Genomic DNA, 13,807 nt, shown 5'->3' on the forward strand with positions numbered 1-13,807 from the left:
TGTGTAAGTGGGCTTGCCTAGTAGGATGATACGTAAATGTTAATGGCTTATCGGGATGTTATATCCTGGGCTTGTTGATTGATGTTGCTATTCCGGACCACTCGGAGCGTGGCGGATTGACGAGGTGGGGTTATAGCGGCAGATGTCTTCGGCATCCGCGTTCCACGGAAGGGAAATATGCTCGGATATTGGCAACGGGTCACTAGTCTGTTGCGTTGAATGGGCAAGGTATGTAATTGTGATCGCAAATAGGCGTACTCTTTACGAGTCCCATATCTTGTCCAATAACTCTATCAGAGGCTGTGGTGATCTCTTGTCAACCTGATTGTCCAAACTTTTTGTTTCCCCGTATTTATTTACATCTCTGACTATCCACGAGGACCATGGATGAATTAATAGCCTTGGGGTACCATCAAACTTATTTATGAGATATCTCATAACCTCAACCCCATATCGGGCTACTTCCTCTTTTTGCTGCCCCTCGATGTGTAACATCTCTGGGTTGATGGGACCCCCAGCGAGTAAGGTGTGTAAAAGTGCTTTTGAGACTTCATCCGCATCTTCTTTGCTGTAATTTGACCAGATGAATTGATCCCACGTTTTTTTTGGTTTTAACGTCTTGCTGACCACAACTTGTAATAATGGATCCACGCCTTCGGAAAGATGAGGAATTTGTTCCTCCCAAGCCGGGGATTCCTTCATATGGCATGCTGTATCTCTTCGCCGGTTCAGGCGGAGAGCTACTTGAAATGTTGTCATTAGATTGGCAGTTAAAAAACAAATGGGATCTGCGTCTCCACGGTAAAAGACGGACAAAGCTCTGAGTTTGAATGAATTATCACTTTCTTGGTGTAGGAAAAGCATGATAGGCTGATTCCACTCGTCCTCAGTGGTTAGAGATAGCGTGATGAGATGCAGTATCTGCCGGATCAATGTTTTGGATTCTTCATCCAGATGGTCGTAGTCGAGCCCAACACAAATGCCGAGGAACCAAGAACACGTAAGACGTTGCAGCTCCTCTCGTGTCTCTCCACTCACAGCTTTCAAAATGCCAGCTCCATGTCCTTCCCCTTCGAGAATCAAGAGACAAGTAAGAATCTGCTTTGTCAAAGTAATTATTTTCAAGACACAACGGTCATCCTCTCCTTGACCTCCTCTCATTTCCCAGATGTCTTGACAATACCCTGTTGATAAGCCTCTAAATATGGCAGGTAGGGCGCTCAGGAAGTCCTCAGTAGAAAGACCTGCAATAAGTCTTTCCATGAAAGACGCACTAGCTGCTTTGGCGGTTGAAGCTAGAAACTCATTCCTTACAGGATCTTGGTCGAACATAGACCCCCAAATTTGTGACCACATGTCGAAATCAAGAGGAATTCCAGCAAAGTGCCATTCTGTGCACTTGTTGAAGAGGATATTTTGACATTGGTTTTTGGTCTTCAGGCAAGTTTGGTAACGCATGATATTTTCTAAGCATGTATCAAACGTTTTGCGTAGAATATAATCCTTACCGTTGATAATTTCAATGTTAAGGGGCAAAATATCTCGTTCCAGTAGACCTCGATCTCTTTTGGTAACCGATTCAAGTTCGTGGGGAACTTTTCTTTCACTTCAAGAAGACCGTGACAGACAACATGGAGTTCCTCCAAGGTTTTGGAACACATTCTTGCCAGTTCGTCGACATGCCAGACACGGTTCAGATCCAGCATAGACTCCAGACCCTTCTTGTCTGAAGCAATTGTGATCATGAGTATGGATATCTTCCAAAGGCCATGGTAATCATAGTCTAACCCTTGCGCTAGATTGAAGTAACGTGAGGCTGAGGCTCGGTAACTCGGTATCTCGCCATCTTCACCAGATCGTTCCCACATTTCTTGGACCAAGTCAATCAAGTCTCTTGGCATGTGGTCAATCCTTTCAATGAGGCTCTCCATGTTGTTATTAACACGAACTGCCCGGACGACAGAATCAAGGACAAGAGCTACCCAGAGGAAAACACCAGAAGCCCTTGAGACAATCAAATCAAGAATCAGATCTCTGTCGTTCGGCTTGACGAAAGTCAACCCATCAAGACGAGTAGCGGCAAATTGTCGAATATCATATCTGGTAAGCTTGTGCAGCTGTAGTCTTTCAACACCCTCGAAGTAAGTAGTGAATGTGTACTCTTCTCGGCTCGACACGCAGATTTTCACATCTTTCAACTTGCCTAAACGGTCAAGTATGTTTGCGTGTTGGCTATTTGTCGACAGATGTCTTTCGAACTCTTCAGACTCGTCCAGACCATCTATAATGAAAAAGAATGGTTCCGCCGCATTTTCGAGTACCCAGAGTAGGACTGTCTCCAGCTGTTGTATATCCCAATCATCGTGAGACCATTTAAAACGGAGATCCGGCATGTTCTGTAACGATCGCTGTGAGAGCTCGGCTCTATACAACAGAACCTGGTGAACCAAACATAGGAGGAAGCCCTTGAAACTTCTCTCCATTACATTATCAGCCTTCCAGAAGTAGTATGGTAGAATGTTGACGTTGGGACGCCAGACCGTTATCTTCTCTTTTGTAGCAGGACTTGTGGCAATAAACTTGATCAATGTACTCTTCCCAGATGCGGGCTTTCCACTGATCCAGAATATCTGAGATTCAGAGCCTAACCAGCTGGTAAAGGTCGTTGGCTCTGACCAAGAGCTGATGTTTGAGGTGATGATATCTCCAATTGAGACATCACTGCCGCTAGACCCATCTTCGTCTTCGTCGGCTTCTGAGTCTTCATTTGTCTCTTCGTTGCCTTTATTGTTCTTATCAGAGCAATCCCCAGGCGATACTTCGTTCTTATCGTCTGAAAATGAACTCTCCCCATCTAGCGAGATTCTACCCCTCAGACGTGGATGAGTGGAACCGTCTGAGGAAGTAGTCGAATATACACTGATACCTTCGTCATCGTCATCCGAAGAAGAACTCTCATCGCTCCAAGGTCCCTCGCTGGAGAATATCCATTGAAAGGTTTTAGGAAAACTGGTAACGACTTGGTTTTTTCGTGCATTCATTTCGGGATATCTGAGGCTGGCCAACAGTTGTTCGTGTCTTTTCAGCTCATCTTTTGTTTTGCTTAGACTAGCAAGATCCTCTCTAACCACAGAGGTAGACTCAGAGACATATATTTGGAGATTATACTCTGCTGCAGAGAGATGATTCCCGATCGCAGTACGTGTCCCTTTATGTTGGTTGTCGATATGATTCTTCCTCGATAGTCTTTTGAGATACCAATAAGGGTAGATCCGTATGCCCCTGTGCTATGCCTTCGATCGCGGATTGCTTGGTAGCATCGAGGCTTTTGAAGCAGTCTTGGGCTAAAAGAGCCGCAGCGTCGTTTTGATTGCATATACGACCTATCAGTCGGGTTTGAAGTAGCTGTTCGTACCGTTGAAAGTTCTTCTCCAGATCATCCAGCTCTTTCCCACGAAACAAAGTCTTGATGCCAGTCTTGGCAACCCTTAGTTTCCCACGGAGGCCCTTTCTGGATTGTTTACCCACTGAGAGTTCCTTAAAGTAGGTTCGGAGTTTTTGAAGTCCTTTGTAAGCTTCCTCTCCCACTTTTATGATCTCCTTTTGGTCGTTGGTCGGGGAAGGAGTTGTAAAGAGTTGCTCTTTCATTTCGTGACAGTTGGTTGAGGCATCGGCAAGGTATGTCTCCAGCTTCGCATCTGGGGTTCCGTTCTAACGGATGTAACGATAAATATGGAGGGCATCTTTGCCAAACGTTACTATTTGCATAACGTTACAAAGAATGCCGATTCCGGCTAGTACCTCGGCCCCAGACATGTTGTCTCGGTCAAGGGATACTTGATCCCTCACACAGCTGGAGCTGATAGAGAGAGAAGCGGGGTCCGCAGGTGCGGCTGAGAACATTGATTGTTCCCTATCATCCTAATAAGCAAAAATTTCCTTTAATGAGGTAAGAATGTTCGGTCTGACCAGCCAGTCATATACCCTGTAATTCATCATGGCGGTCTTCATCTCTTTCTCACCAAACGAGAGGCGATCACAGTAGTTGGAGCAAGTGTATATAACTAAAGATATTCGAATAGCCTGGCTAGCATGAAATTGATAAGTCAATCGATAGCGAGGAGAATTTTAAACCTTTGTTCTACACATACGTCCATCCTCAGCAACATCCCACTGTTCGCTTCCAACTGCCACCGTAGCATAGAACAAATGCTTCGGATCATACTTCTTCTTGATCTGCAGAAGCTTATCATAGTTGGCGCCATAGAAAGTGTCCTGCCAGTCTGGCTGTTGGAAATCAGCCTCATTGATGTAAGCTCCAGCACCTGGTGTCGCGGCCTCAATGACAGGCTGGACGACCTCAGTCATCTTCCTCTGAGCGGCCAACATTTCTTCCCAGGGAGCTTCATTATCCCAAGGAAGAGTCAAAGATACCATTACAAGAGAGTCTCGCCATTGCGGTAGAACCGAGTTGCCACTGTTGGCACCGAACTTTGATACGTTGAGTCCGACACCGATATAGGTGACTCCCATTCCGGCCAGCTTTCTTGCGGTAGGTGCAAACTCATCGACCTTGTTGCGAGGTAGCAAACGTCCACCAAATATCTGAGTTCCGATCTGGATATTCCCAGCAGGGAGAGGTCCCCAATAATGATCGTAATGCTCGTAGTAGCTCGAGAAATTGGTAAAGGTTGGCTCGAACTTGAGACCCAGAGCAGCGAGAGAATCAGCCAAAGGTTTCAGGATTTTCTTGACCTCTGCTTCAGTTTTACCGTAGGCTGTCAAAGCGGGGATTTGGAGGAACGAGTTGCCGAAGAAGTAAATGATCATGACACCTGAATCAACAATCTTTGGGAGAGCAGCGTGGAAAGCATCAATGGCGTCGTAGATCAGGGCTGGGTGACCCTCAGGCGCTGTAATAAGAAAGCTGGCGCCGCTGACCTTGGCTTCTGGGTGAGCTTGTACTGTGGCAGAGACTACAACTCCATAGTTTCCAGAGCCCGCGCCGCTGAGAGCCCAGTAAAGGTCACTGTTCTGGCTTCTGTTTGCCTTGACCAGCTTTCCATCAGCGGTAATAACCTCGAACTCGAGGGTGTTATCTGCTGCTAGGCCAAAGTTGGTGCTCAAAGCAGAATGGCCGCCGCCTTGCGTATATCCTCCGACAAGACCCACAGATGGACATTCTCCAGTCACGACGACAAGACCCTTGGCATGCGCAGCAGCTAAAGCCTCGAAGCCTTGAACTCCAGCACCGACCTTGAGAGCTTTGCCTTTGTAATGCTCGTCTTTCCAATCGATGACTTCAGTGCCTTTCAGGTAGTGAGTCCAGACGGAAAGAGCTCCGGCGCCCGTTGAACGACCCAGGTAGTCATGGCCGGTATTGCGAATAACGAATCGAATGTTTTTCTTCTGGGCAAACTTCACGGCAGTGGTAACATCCTCAGCCGACGTGACATTGACCGCATATCGGACGTAGTTGCCCAGAGTACAAGGTTTGTCTCTAGGTTGGAAGGGGTCACAACTTTGGTTAGCGAAGAGAGGAGCCATCATAGATGAAGACGACTGGGTACTACAAAGCGTCAGAACGGAGCAGTCAAGACGGAATTGGTCATGTCTTACTGGACTGAGGAGTAGTGCCATTCGCTCTGCAAATTTTTGCACTCTTCGGCATTGTAGGTGGGATCATGACAAGGGCTGCCCAAGGGTACAGTGGCCACCAAACGACCTCCGACTGTGCTGTTGAGGCGACTCCATTCGGCATCAGAAGGCCAACAAGAGTCACCAGGAAAGCATTTGCAGCTCTCCTTCGCTGCCGCACTGGAGCCGGTGGCTAGAGCCAGCAACGAGCTGATGAGAAAGTTGCGCATCCTGAGCGTTAAACGGGAAGTGTGGTCAGGTATATGGGCCTAGAATGCTAGCAGGTGTTGTTTATATAGCGGTTTTGGTGTAGGACAGAGGTTCCATGGTTTCATTCTTTCAGGGTCTGGGGTCAGATCGACATGCCACATCAATTGGCTATTGTAATGCTTTTTGGCCTATCCGTAGTTGGCACATATACCGAGTCTTAGCCTAGTGGGGAGATTCTAGTGCTGACAGCCAGGGATCAACGAAATTAGTCTGATTGACGAGACATTGCCACAGAAGATCAACATGGCTGCAATTAGTGGTAGTCCTAACATCAAATCCCGATACTTCAAGCCTGACAACAATCCATATTGAGCAGTGATCCGATCCATCTCAAGACAACTAACGATTCCCAAAGGACTTTAACAATCTATCAAAAGGTTTGGCAGGGAGTAAAACACCTGCCTATAGAGGAGACATAGCCGAATGGAATGCTGGATTCACCGCCTGGATGTAGTTCACAGGGTTACATTTATCTAAATTCTATTCCCACGTGTTCCTGCATGGTACTTGACTATTCTTAGTCCCTTGTCGTACGCGAGGGCAGTATCGTAGGACAGATTTCTCATTTGAATGAACCCTTTCCTTGCCAGCGTGTATTGCCTGATTTGACTTCATCAACCTTCAACCGCAGCTATTCCCTCATCATCCCTTGCAAGCTTAGCCTGATTAAAAGCATCGTCTTCTGAAGGTAATTGTAGATTGACAGCTGTAATAGGTGCCGCAGTGACCTTCAACTCTCCATCGCCTTGAACTGCCAACACATGGCCTCCAGCCTTTTTATCTGCCGACAGGAAGTGGAGGTGATCGCCTGCGACACTGATACCCTGCATGAAAGTGGGTGATCGAAAACCAATGATGGTACCCTTGATATCGCTAAACGTATGCGATGCTTGACGCTTTCCAAGCTCAGCGAGACTTTCACCAGGTGATTGTTGTCCTCCGACGGTTCGTACAGTGACTGATTTGAAGGTGCCCTCTACTCTGAAAGCGACGTAGTGGTTTTTTGTTCCTGGCAAAAGGTCTGATAGAACCTTGGCGAGTAAATCCTTGGTGTTTAATTCTTTGGAGATTGTCGCTATGGGCTGATACTCAGTGATCATTGCAAAAGGCGCTATTTCCTTTGCGCAAGCATCTTTATCGAGCGCGACAACTGATCCATCAGGCTTCATATCGTAGAGGACACCATCGAGGATAATCATTTCGCCGACCATATGTCGAAAGGTTCCCAGCCCGTGATCTCCATACTTGAGTAGGTCCGAAATGGTGATGCCTGTCTCGGCAACTCCATCCATGAGGGCTGAGACAACTGAGTATTGGAAAAGATGATTGGACGGCATTTTCGGTGTGAGGAAACAAGTAAGACAATCGACGGAGGTCTGGATTTGGTGTAGGTATGTTGAGTTGGTTGGGATGAGAAGACAGCGCTGTGTTTGGTCCAGAAAGTTGCTTCTAATGTGGGGGGCAGTCTAGCCAATTGAGAGAGTGTCTTTAAAGTGAAGACGTCATTTAAAAGAGTCGAGACTGACAGTTGGAAGTGGATGCAACATACCCTGAACAGTAGATACAGTCTGAATTGGGCCATGATAACACTCCAGATGTGAAAGAGACAGTCTGCTTCTCACCCAATTGTGCCGTTAACCGTCAATGTGCAACTTGCCCGTCCATTTCAAGTAGAGTGTTCAAGTCAGACATGACTTCAGAATGTCTCTCTTCCCCGCAACTCTGCTGGTTCAGCTCGCCACGTCTCACCCCATCCAGTCAATATTGTTACGCCAACGTCACGAGGAAGCCAATGAAAGGAATGTGATATTTTTCAGCTGTGTAAGCCCGCATACAGGACTTCAGTGGTATGAGGAGATGGCCGTCATCAAATATTGAAGTATAAGAACCACTCCAACACTTGACATAATGGAGAATTAGATGAAGGATCACAGTTCTTTCAACACAATAGACTTTCGAATTTATTGCAGTGACAAAAATGGCTATCCGAGCTGAGCATCTACCTGCGCTACCACTGGAGCCACTCCCAGAGATTCCATCTGGTCTTCGTATTGCTTACGCCCAGCACCTTCTCAACAAGCACCTTCGCAAGCTGCGCGCAAAGCTCAATGAAGATGTAGAATTCTCTGAGCCATTGCCTCAGAAGAGATTCTCTCACTCAGCCCCATCTGATGGTGACCCTCTATCGGAAATGCCAGAGTACAAAGGCCGTGTCGCAATTGTCGGTGCTGGTGCAACGGGCTTGTACCTCGCCATGATGCTCAAGTATCTCAAGATCAATAACGTGGATATCTATGAAGCCTCTGATCGAATTGGTGGGCGATGTTATACCTACAACTTCCCCGACGAAAAGGACTCTCCTCACAACTATTATGATATCGGAGCGATGCGCATTCCAGAAATTCCAGCGATGCAATCGTGAGTACCTAGACGAGCCTCCATCATCAATGAACCTTGACTGACATGGATAACAAACAGCACTCTGAATCTTATCAAGGAACTGAAGCTCCCCAAGGAGCCTTATGTCCTCAACGCTGGCTGCGAGCCACAAATGCATTATTACTCAAACGACCCTGCTGACGCTCCGAGGTATGTTGGCTATCATCAAATGGATTCAAGAACTAACGTCGAGTAGTGGAAAGGCCTACGAGGATAGGATTGCCGATATCATCGCTAAGCTTGGCCAAAACTGGAACGAAGAGTTCAAAGCTTTGATCGACGGTGATGATGACAATTACTCCACGAGAGCTTGGCTCATGCACACAGATCCCAAGTGAGTGGCATCAAGCCTAGTCGTAATGCGTGATAAATAGTACTGACGATATTAAGGTTGACATACGAACAAACAGAAGAAGCCGAGTCAGCTGAGACGTGAGTGCCGAAGTTGATGTTAATAATACCCATCTACTGACGAAAGCCCACAGATCTACCGGGCTGTTTGATCAGGCTTTCATCGAGTCACTCTGTGACTACAGCGATTTTCAAGCTGCTAACGGCAAGCCATGGTGGCGTCTCGAGGGAGGCATGTCCATCGTCACCGACAAGATGAACGAATGCATTGAAGACAAGAACTGGGCTCCTCACAACCCCATCTCCCTCAAGGTCAAGACCAGCACACCAGCGGTGGCCATGTCAGAAAACAAATCAGGTGACAAGATAGAGGTGACCCTAGCTGGTACAAAGAAGCCCGAAAGCTACGATATGGTCTTCAACACAACCGCGATGGGCCCTCTACAGCGCATGGACATCTCAGGACTGGTCCCCAGTTTTGGACTCCCTGATTACCAGAAGAAGATCCTCACTGGTATCCGCGCTCTCAGCTATGATCGTGCCTGCAAAGTGGCCATCAAGTTCAAGACGCGCTGGTGGAAGGGCATGTACAAGACTTCCACTACTAACGATACCATCGGCGGTGTATCGGGCACTGATCTCGCGGTCAGCAATGTTGTTTACCCGTCTTGGGATGACGGTGACAAACCAGCTGTGCTTATGGTGTCATACAGCTGGGCACAAGACGCGACACGCATGGGAGCTCTCATTCCAGATTACTCTAAGCAGAATCCTTGCATTGATGACACGGTGGTCACACAGTCCCTGCAGGATCTGGTCAAACTCTGGTCCAAGAGTGATCCCAAAATTACTGTCGACTTTCTCAGAAGCCAGTACGTTACTCACCACGCTTACGCCTGGTCGCATGACCCATACACGGGCGGCGCATTTGCACTCTTCGGACCAGGACAGTTCAAGTATATGTACCCAGAGTTCCAACACATTCTTTGCGGAGGCAAATTTGCCATCTGCGGAGAGGCCTTGAGTCCTCATCACGCTTGGATCTCTGGAGCGCTCGACAGTGGATATCTGACCATGGTCCGATGGCTAGCCCATCTCGGGGATCACAGCAGAATCGGAGCATTGAAGAAGGCGTGGTTTGGCGCTGGAAAGGATGAACATACTGCTGAGTATGACGAGGTCTTGATGTACTGGTCTGTCAAGTTGAGTGAAAAGGTCACGGAAGAGTTACGATGAGACCCTTGTAGTCGTGTGTGAGGGGCGGTTGTGTGGGCATTTACAATGGAACTTTCCGGGCTTTGTCCTTCAAAATGTGTGAGCTATCATATCTATAGCGCTTCCAAGAGACAACTAAATTGTACCCTGTCGGGAAATTAGGAATTTGCTGACCAACTGGCGCTGGAATTGTAGTGGCATCGAGAATTAGTTCCCGAAAGGATCGAAGACCTTGTCACGACCCTCGTTTAAACAAAGAACTGTCAGCATGTCACATATGTCGGCAAAGCTTAGCGCATCGAGGACCAACATGCTTTCTCCAGTAGTACCGAGATCCCATTCACTGCACGTCAAAAGCAGATCTAGACAGAGCGTTACATTCCATGCTGGCTAGTCTCGGCTCGACAATGGACCCTTGCAGGTTACGCCCCAAAGCGGCCCGTCTGTCCTAGTCCAGGAACGATTGCTGGAATGGGCTGGATCACTGTCGCCAAGAGGTGTCAGCACGATGGTGGGACTCGTCTGACCCTGAAGGATTTATCTCATTTCGTCAGCTCAGCTGCAGCACTCGTATGACCTTAAAATACCATTTATCTCTGCAGCACCATTCTCCAAACTCAGACATTCTTTACTCAGGTCCCATTCTTTGCCGACGCAGTCTCCAACATGAAGCTCACTGCAGTGTTCCGAAACATCGCCTTCCTGGCAGTCTCCGCCGACGCCTTCAGCCCTCGCGCCGTATCCACCCCCAAGCAAAAAGACCTCTGGGTACCGGAAGTCGGCGCGAAATGGGAGATCATCCTCTCTCAAGTCTTCAAGATCCCCAAGGGTGGTGCCACCAAGCTAGACCCTAGCGTTACCGTCTACGACCTCGATCTATTCGAGAACAGCAAGAACACATTCTCCGCTCTGCAAAAGGCTGGAAAGCACGTCATTTGCTACTTCAGTGCTGGGTCCTGGGAGGATTGGCGTGATGACAAGGATGAGTTCCCCGCTAAAGACCTGGGAAAGACCATGGATGGCTGGCCTGATGAGAAATGGGTCAACATCAGAAGTACCGCGGTCCGGGCTATCATGGCGAAGAGGATCAAAGTTGCCGCGGACAAGGGCTGTGATGCTATTGATCCTGATAACATGGACGGATATGTAAGTTGCACGACCACTAAGTCTGATACTGTATTGACATCGAATAGCAAAACGACAACGGTCTCGGTCTCACGGAAGCCGACACAATCTCATACGTCAAATTCCTATCCCAGGAAGCAGCAAAGTATAACATGGTCATGGGTATGAAGAACGGTGGAGACGTCACCGAACAGGTCCTCCCGTACGTTGCCTTCAGCATCAACGAGCAATGCATTCAATACAAGGAGTGTGGTCTGTATGCGCCATACATAGAGGCGGACAAGCCCGTGTTCAATATTGAGTATCCCAAGGGCGCACCAAAGGTCAAGGCCAGCGACAAGAAGAAAATCTGTTCAACCACTGGTGCTGCTGCGGATTCTGATAATTTCAGCAAGATTATCAAGAAGATGAACCTGGACAGCTGGAGTATGTATTGTTAGGTTGAGACATGTCTGCTGGATAACAGAAAGTTGGCATCCTAAGTCTTAGTCTACAAAAATGAATAACCTAACGGCTATAGTTTTAGTAGCATAAAGTGACCTACTAATTTTGTCTCTTATGTTCTCAGCGGCCATTTTTTTCTTGATACCCTGAGGCATGTCTATTCACAAAAGGGTATTTCAAAGTGAAACATAGCACTTTACGTATATTCAGTGCTGATAGAACCGTGATTCACTGCTGGCAGAATCGTGATTCAGTGCTAATATACTTGTGATTCAATGCTGATAGAATCATGCTAAGACTATTTACAAGAAACGCATCGCTAAAACACTATGTAATTGCAGTGAGGGTGATTTAGCTAGTGCCAGTGCAGCCAACAAAGTTGTTTCCAGAAGCGCCGGTATGGGTGATAGCACCGGCGAATTGACAGTTGGTGTTGATAACAACACGGTCGGCACCGGGCGAGCCTGAGATATTGTCAGCAACGATATACACAAGACAAGGCTGTGCAACATACCTCCGGTGTAAACACCGCTAGTTCGGATGGGGAACTCTTGGTAAGGACCGTTCACAGGAAAGTCAAAGCCCTCTCGGTTGTTGTATTGATGAGGGTAAGTCGAGCTACCAGCGGTATCATCATTCTGGTAGTACTGGCACGCGGCGTTGGCAGCGGCCTTGACCTGAGCAGCAGTGTAGCTGGTGCTGCCGCAGCGAGTGGCAGACTGGCGGGTCTCGAGGATGGGGCTGGCAACAGCAACGCCAACGAGGGCTGCGAGAGAGACGATAGACTGGTTGAAGGTCAGTTATCTAGACAGAGATATTGACTTTTGCCAAGAACGGGGCGCATACCTTGAAGAAGAGCATCTTGTGAAACGGTCTGTTGAGTAACTAACAACCAATGAAAGAATGAGTGCAGCTTGCTAGGACAAGTAATAACTTTGCCACCGTTTTCTATCGTCTTTATATATCCCAATCTTCAAAGTATATCTATCTATCAGATCACTTGAACCTCGGAGATTCAAAACACATACATTATCAGCAACAAAAGGCAGGTGATTGAATCTAACAGTCTCATTGGCTGTGTAATCTATTAAGTTCTGAATACTATCACCACCTGCTTAAAACGGATCTACGTCCGGTATATAGTCAAGTCAGTCGTGGCCAGTAAGACTAAAATACCGCACCAAAAGCGGGCCGTGATCGGCATTTGTCTGTTTCAACGAGTCCCATGTGTGTGATGCCCTCCAAATGATTCGCAACCATTTCATCTTATACCAGCAAATCGGATACGTTGTGCCGCCCATTACGGACTTTTGTCTTACATCTCCGCATTGAAGTGCATCTCTTTCGCGCTCCTTCATTTCTTGATCTGCATTCACTTTGTTCCATCACACACACAACATGGCTGACAACATCAAGGACATTCTTGCAGACGACAGTGTAACCGTCCAAGATGCTGCGAAGAAAATCACAAGCTCTTGCATAACCTCAATTGAGAAGAATGAAGATGCTTCCAAAATCGAGGATGAGTTGCATGCCCTCTGGTCGGGCATCCTCACCGCTGCCGAGCAGACCCCTCATGATCGGCAAGATAAGCTAGTGCAAGTTATGCAGGCGATAAAGGAACTTGCACCCTCCGGCGACAAGGCCAAGAAGTTTGTTGTTTGGGGGGAGGAGACGCGCTGGGATGCGCTGCCCTTGTTCGGTTCTACAGCACGAGATGAACTCGACCGCGGTATGTTTACACTGCAATCTTAGAAGCAACGGACACCTACTAAACCCCGACAGCACAAGAAGACTCTGAAGATGCTTGTGTCAACATCAACGCATTCTTCGCTCGTGTTACCGCTGCTGGAGTCGATGACTTTACTCTCTATGCCATCTGGACCTTGCGCGAGGCCATTGAGGATCCCGCTGCCGATGAGATCGCGCAAAAGACTTCACCCAAGCTATTGAAAGCCGCTTCGGTCTGGTTCATCTATGCTGGTGACTCATTGGCAAAGGCGACTAAGGAGGGAAAGCAATTCGACGGCAAGATAGCCAAGCCCGGTGCTAGTCTACGAGATGGGGCTGAATGGAGAGGCTTTTGCGATGACAGGTGGAAGGCTTGGCAACAAAGGATGTCGGCTCTCAAGGATGCGGATCTTCCTGAAGACACAAAGACATTGATAGAGAAGGCGTGTCAAGGCTTGAATTAGACATGAGCCGTACTTTCAGGTTGTTCCAACCGAATTATTATCATAAACTACATGAAAATGCAGCATCATCAACCTCTGAGTTGCGTTATCTATATTGTGCACTTTCATATGCTTCTACGACCATCTGTTGG

The 13,807-nt window shown here is 47.7% G+C and overlaps 6 protein-coding genes across 6 annotated transcripts; 3 read left to right on the forward strand and 3 right to left on the reverse strand.

Moving 5' to 3' along the window:
* Positions 1–4,064: 4,064 nt before the first annotated feature.
* On the reverse strand, positions 4,065–5,867 carry FGSG_13840 (uncharacterized protein; the record flags this gene model as incomplete). Its single annotated transcript, XM_011326847.1, has 3 exons — positions 4,065–4,087; positions 4,152–5,569; positions 5,620–5,867. 3 exons carry the CDS (start codon positions 5,865–5,867, stop codon positions 4,065–4,067), a joined length of 1,689 nt encoding a protein of 562 aa, XP_011325149.1.
* A 654-nt stretch (positions 5,868–6,521) lies between these two features.
* FGSG_11193 (uncharacterized protein) lies at positions 6,522–7,244 on the reverse strand (the record flags this gene model as incomplete). Its single annotated transcript, XM_011326848.1, has 1 exon — positions 6,522–7,244. The coding sequence occupies one exon, from the start codon at positions 7,242–7,244 to the stop codon at positions 6,522–6,524; it is 723 nt and encodes a 240-aa protein (XP_011325150.1).
* Positions 7,245–7,885: 641 nt separating this feature from the next.
* FGSG_11192 (uncharacterized protein) lies at positions 7,886–9,933 on the forward strand (the record flags this gene model as incomplete). Its single annotated transcript, XM_011326849.1, has 5 exons — positions 7,886–8,325; positions 8,386–8,496; positions 8,543–8,680; positions 8,737–8,778; positions 8,832–9,933. 5 exons carry the CDS (start codon positions 7,886–7,888, stop codon positions 9,931–9,933), a joined length of 1,833 nt encoding a protein of 610 aa, XP_011325151.1.
* A 609-nt stretch (positions 9,934–10,542) lies between these two features.
* FGSG_11191 (uncharacterized protein) lies at positions 10,543–11,531 on the forward strand. Its single transcript, XM_011326850.1, has 2 exons — positions 10,543–11,058; positions 11,106–11,531. The coding sequence occupies exons 1-2, from the start codon at positions 10,579–10,581 to the stop codon at positions 11,475–11,477; spliced, it is 852 nt and encodes a 283-aa protein (XP_011325152.1). The 5' UTR covers positions 10,543–10,578; the 3' UTR covers positions 11,478–11,531.
* Positions 11,532–11,832: 301 nt separating this feature from the next.
* FGSG_11190 (guanyl-specific ribonuclease F1 precursor) lies at positions 11,833–12,342 on the reverse strand (the record flags this gene model as incomplete). Its single annotated transcript, XM_011326851.1, has 3 exons — positions 11,833–11,945; positions 11,996–12,266; positions 12,328–12,342. 3 exons carry the CDS (start codon positions 12,340–12,342, stop codon positions 11,833–11,835), a joined length of 399 nt encoding a protein of 132 aa, XP_011325153.1.
* Positions 12,343–12,879: 537 nt separating this feature from the next.
* Positions 12,880–13,676, forward strand: FGSG_11189 (uncharacterized protein; the record flags this gene model as incomplete). Its single annotated transcript, XM_011326852.1, has 2 exons — positions 12,880–13,213; positions 13,267–13,676. The coding sequence occupies 2 exons, from the start codon at positions 12,880–12,882 to the stop codon at positions 13,674–13,676; spliced, it is 744 nt and encodes a 247-aa protein (XP_011325154.1).
* Between the last annotated feature and the right edge of the window lie 131 nt (positions 13,677–13,807).

Source organism: Fusarium graminearum, chromosome 3, assembly GCF_000240135.3.
Source record: "Fusarium graminearum PH-1 chromosome 3, whole genome shotgun sequence".
Taxonomy (NCBI): Eukaryota; Fungi; Ascomycota; class Sordariomycetes; order Hypocreales; family Nectriaceae; genus Fusarium; species Fusarium graminearum.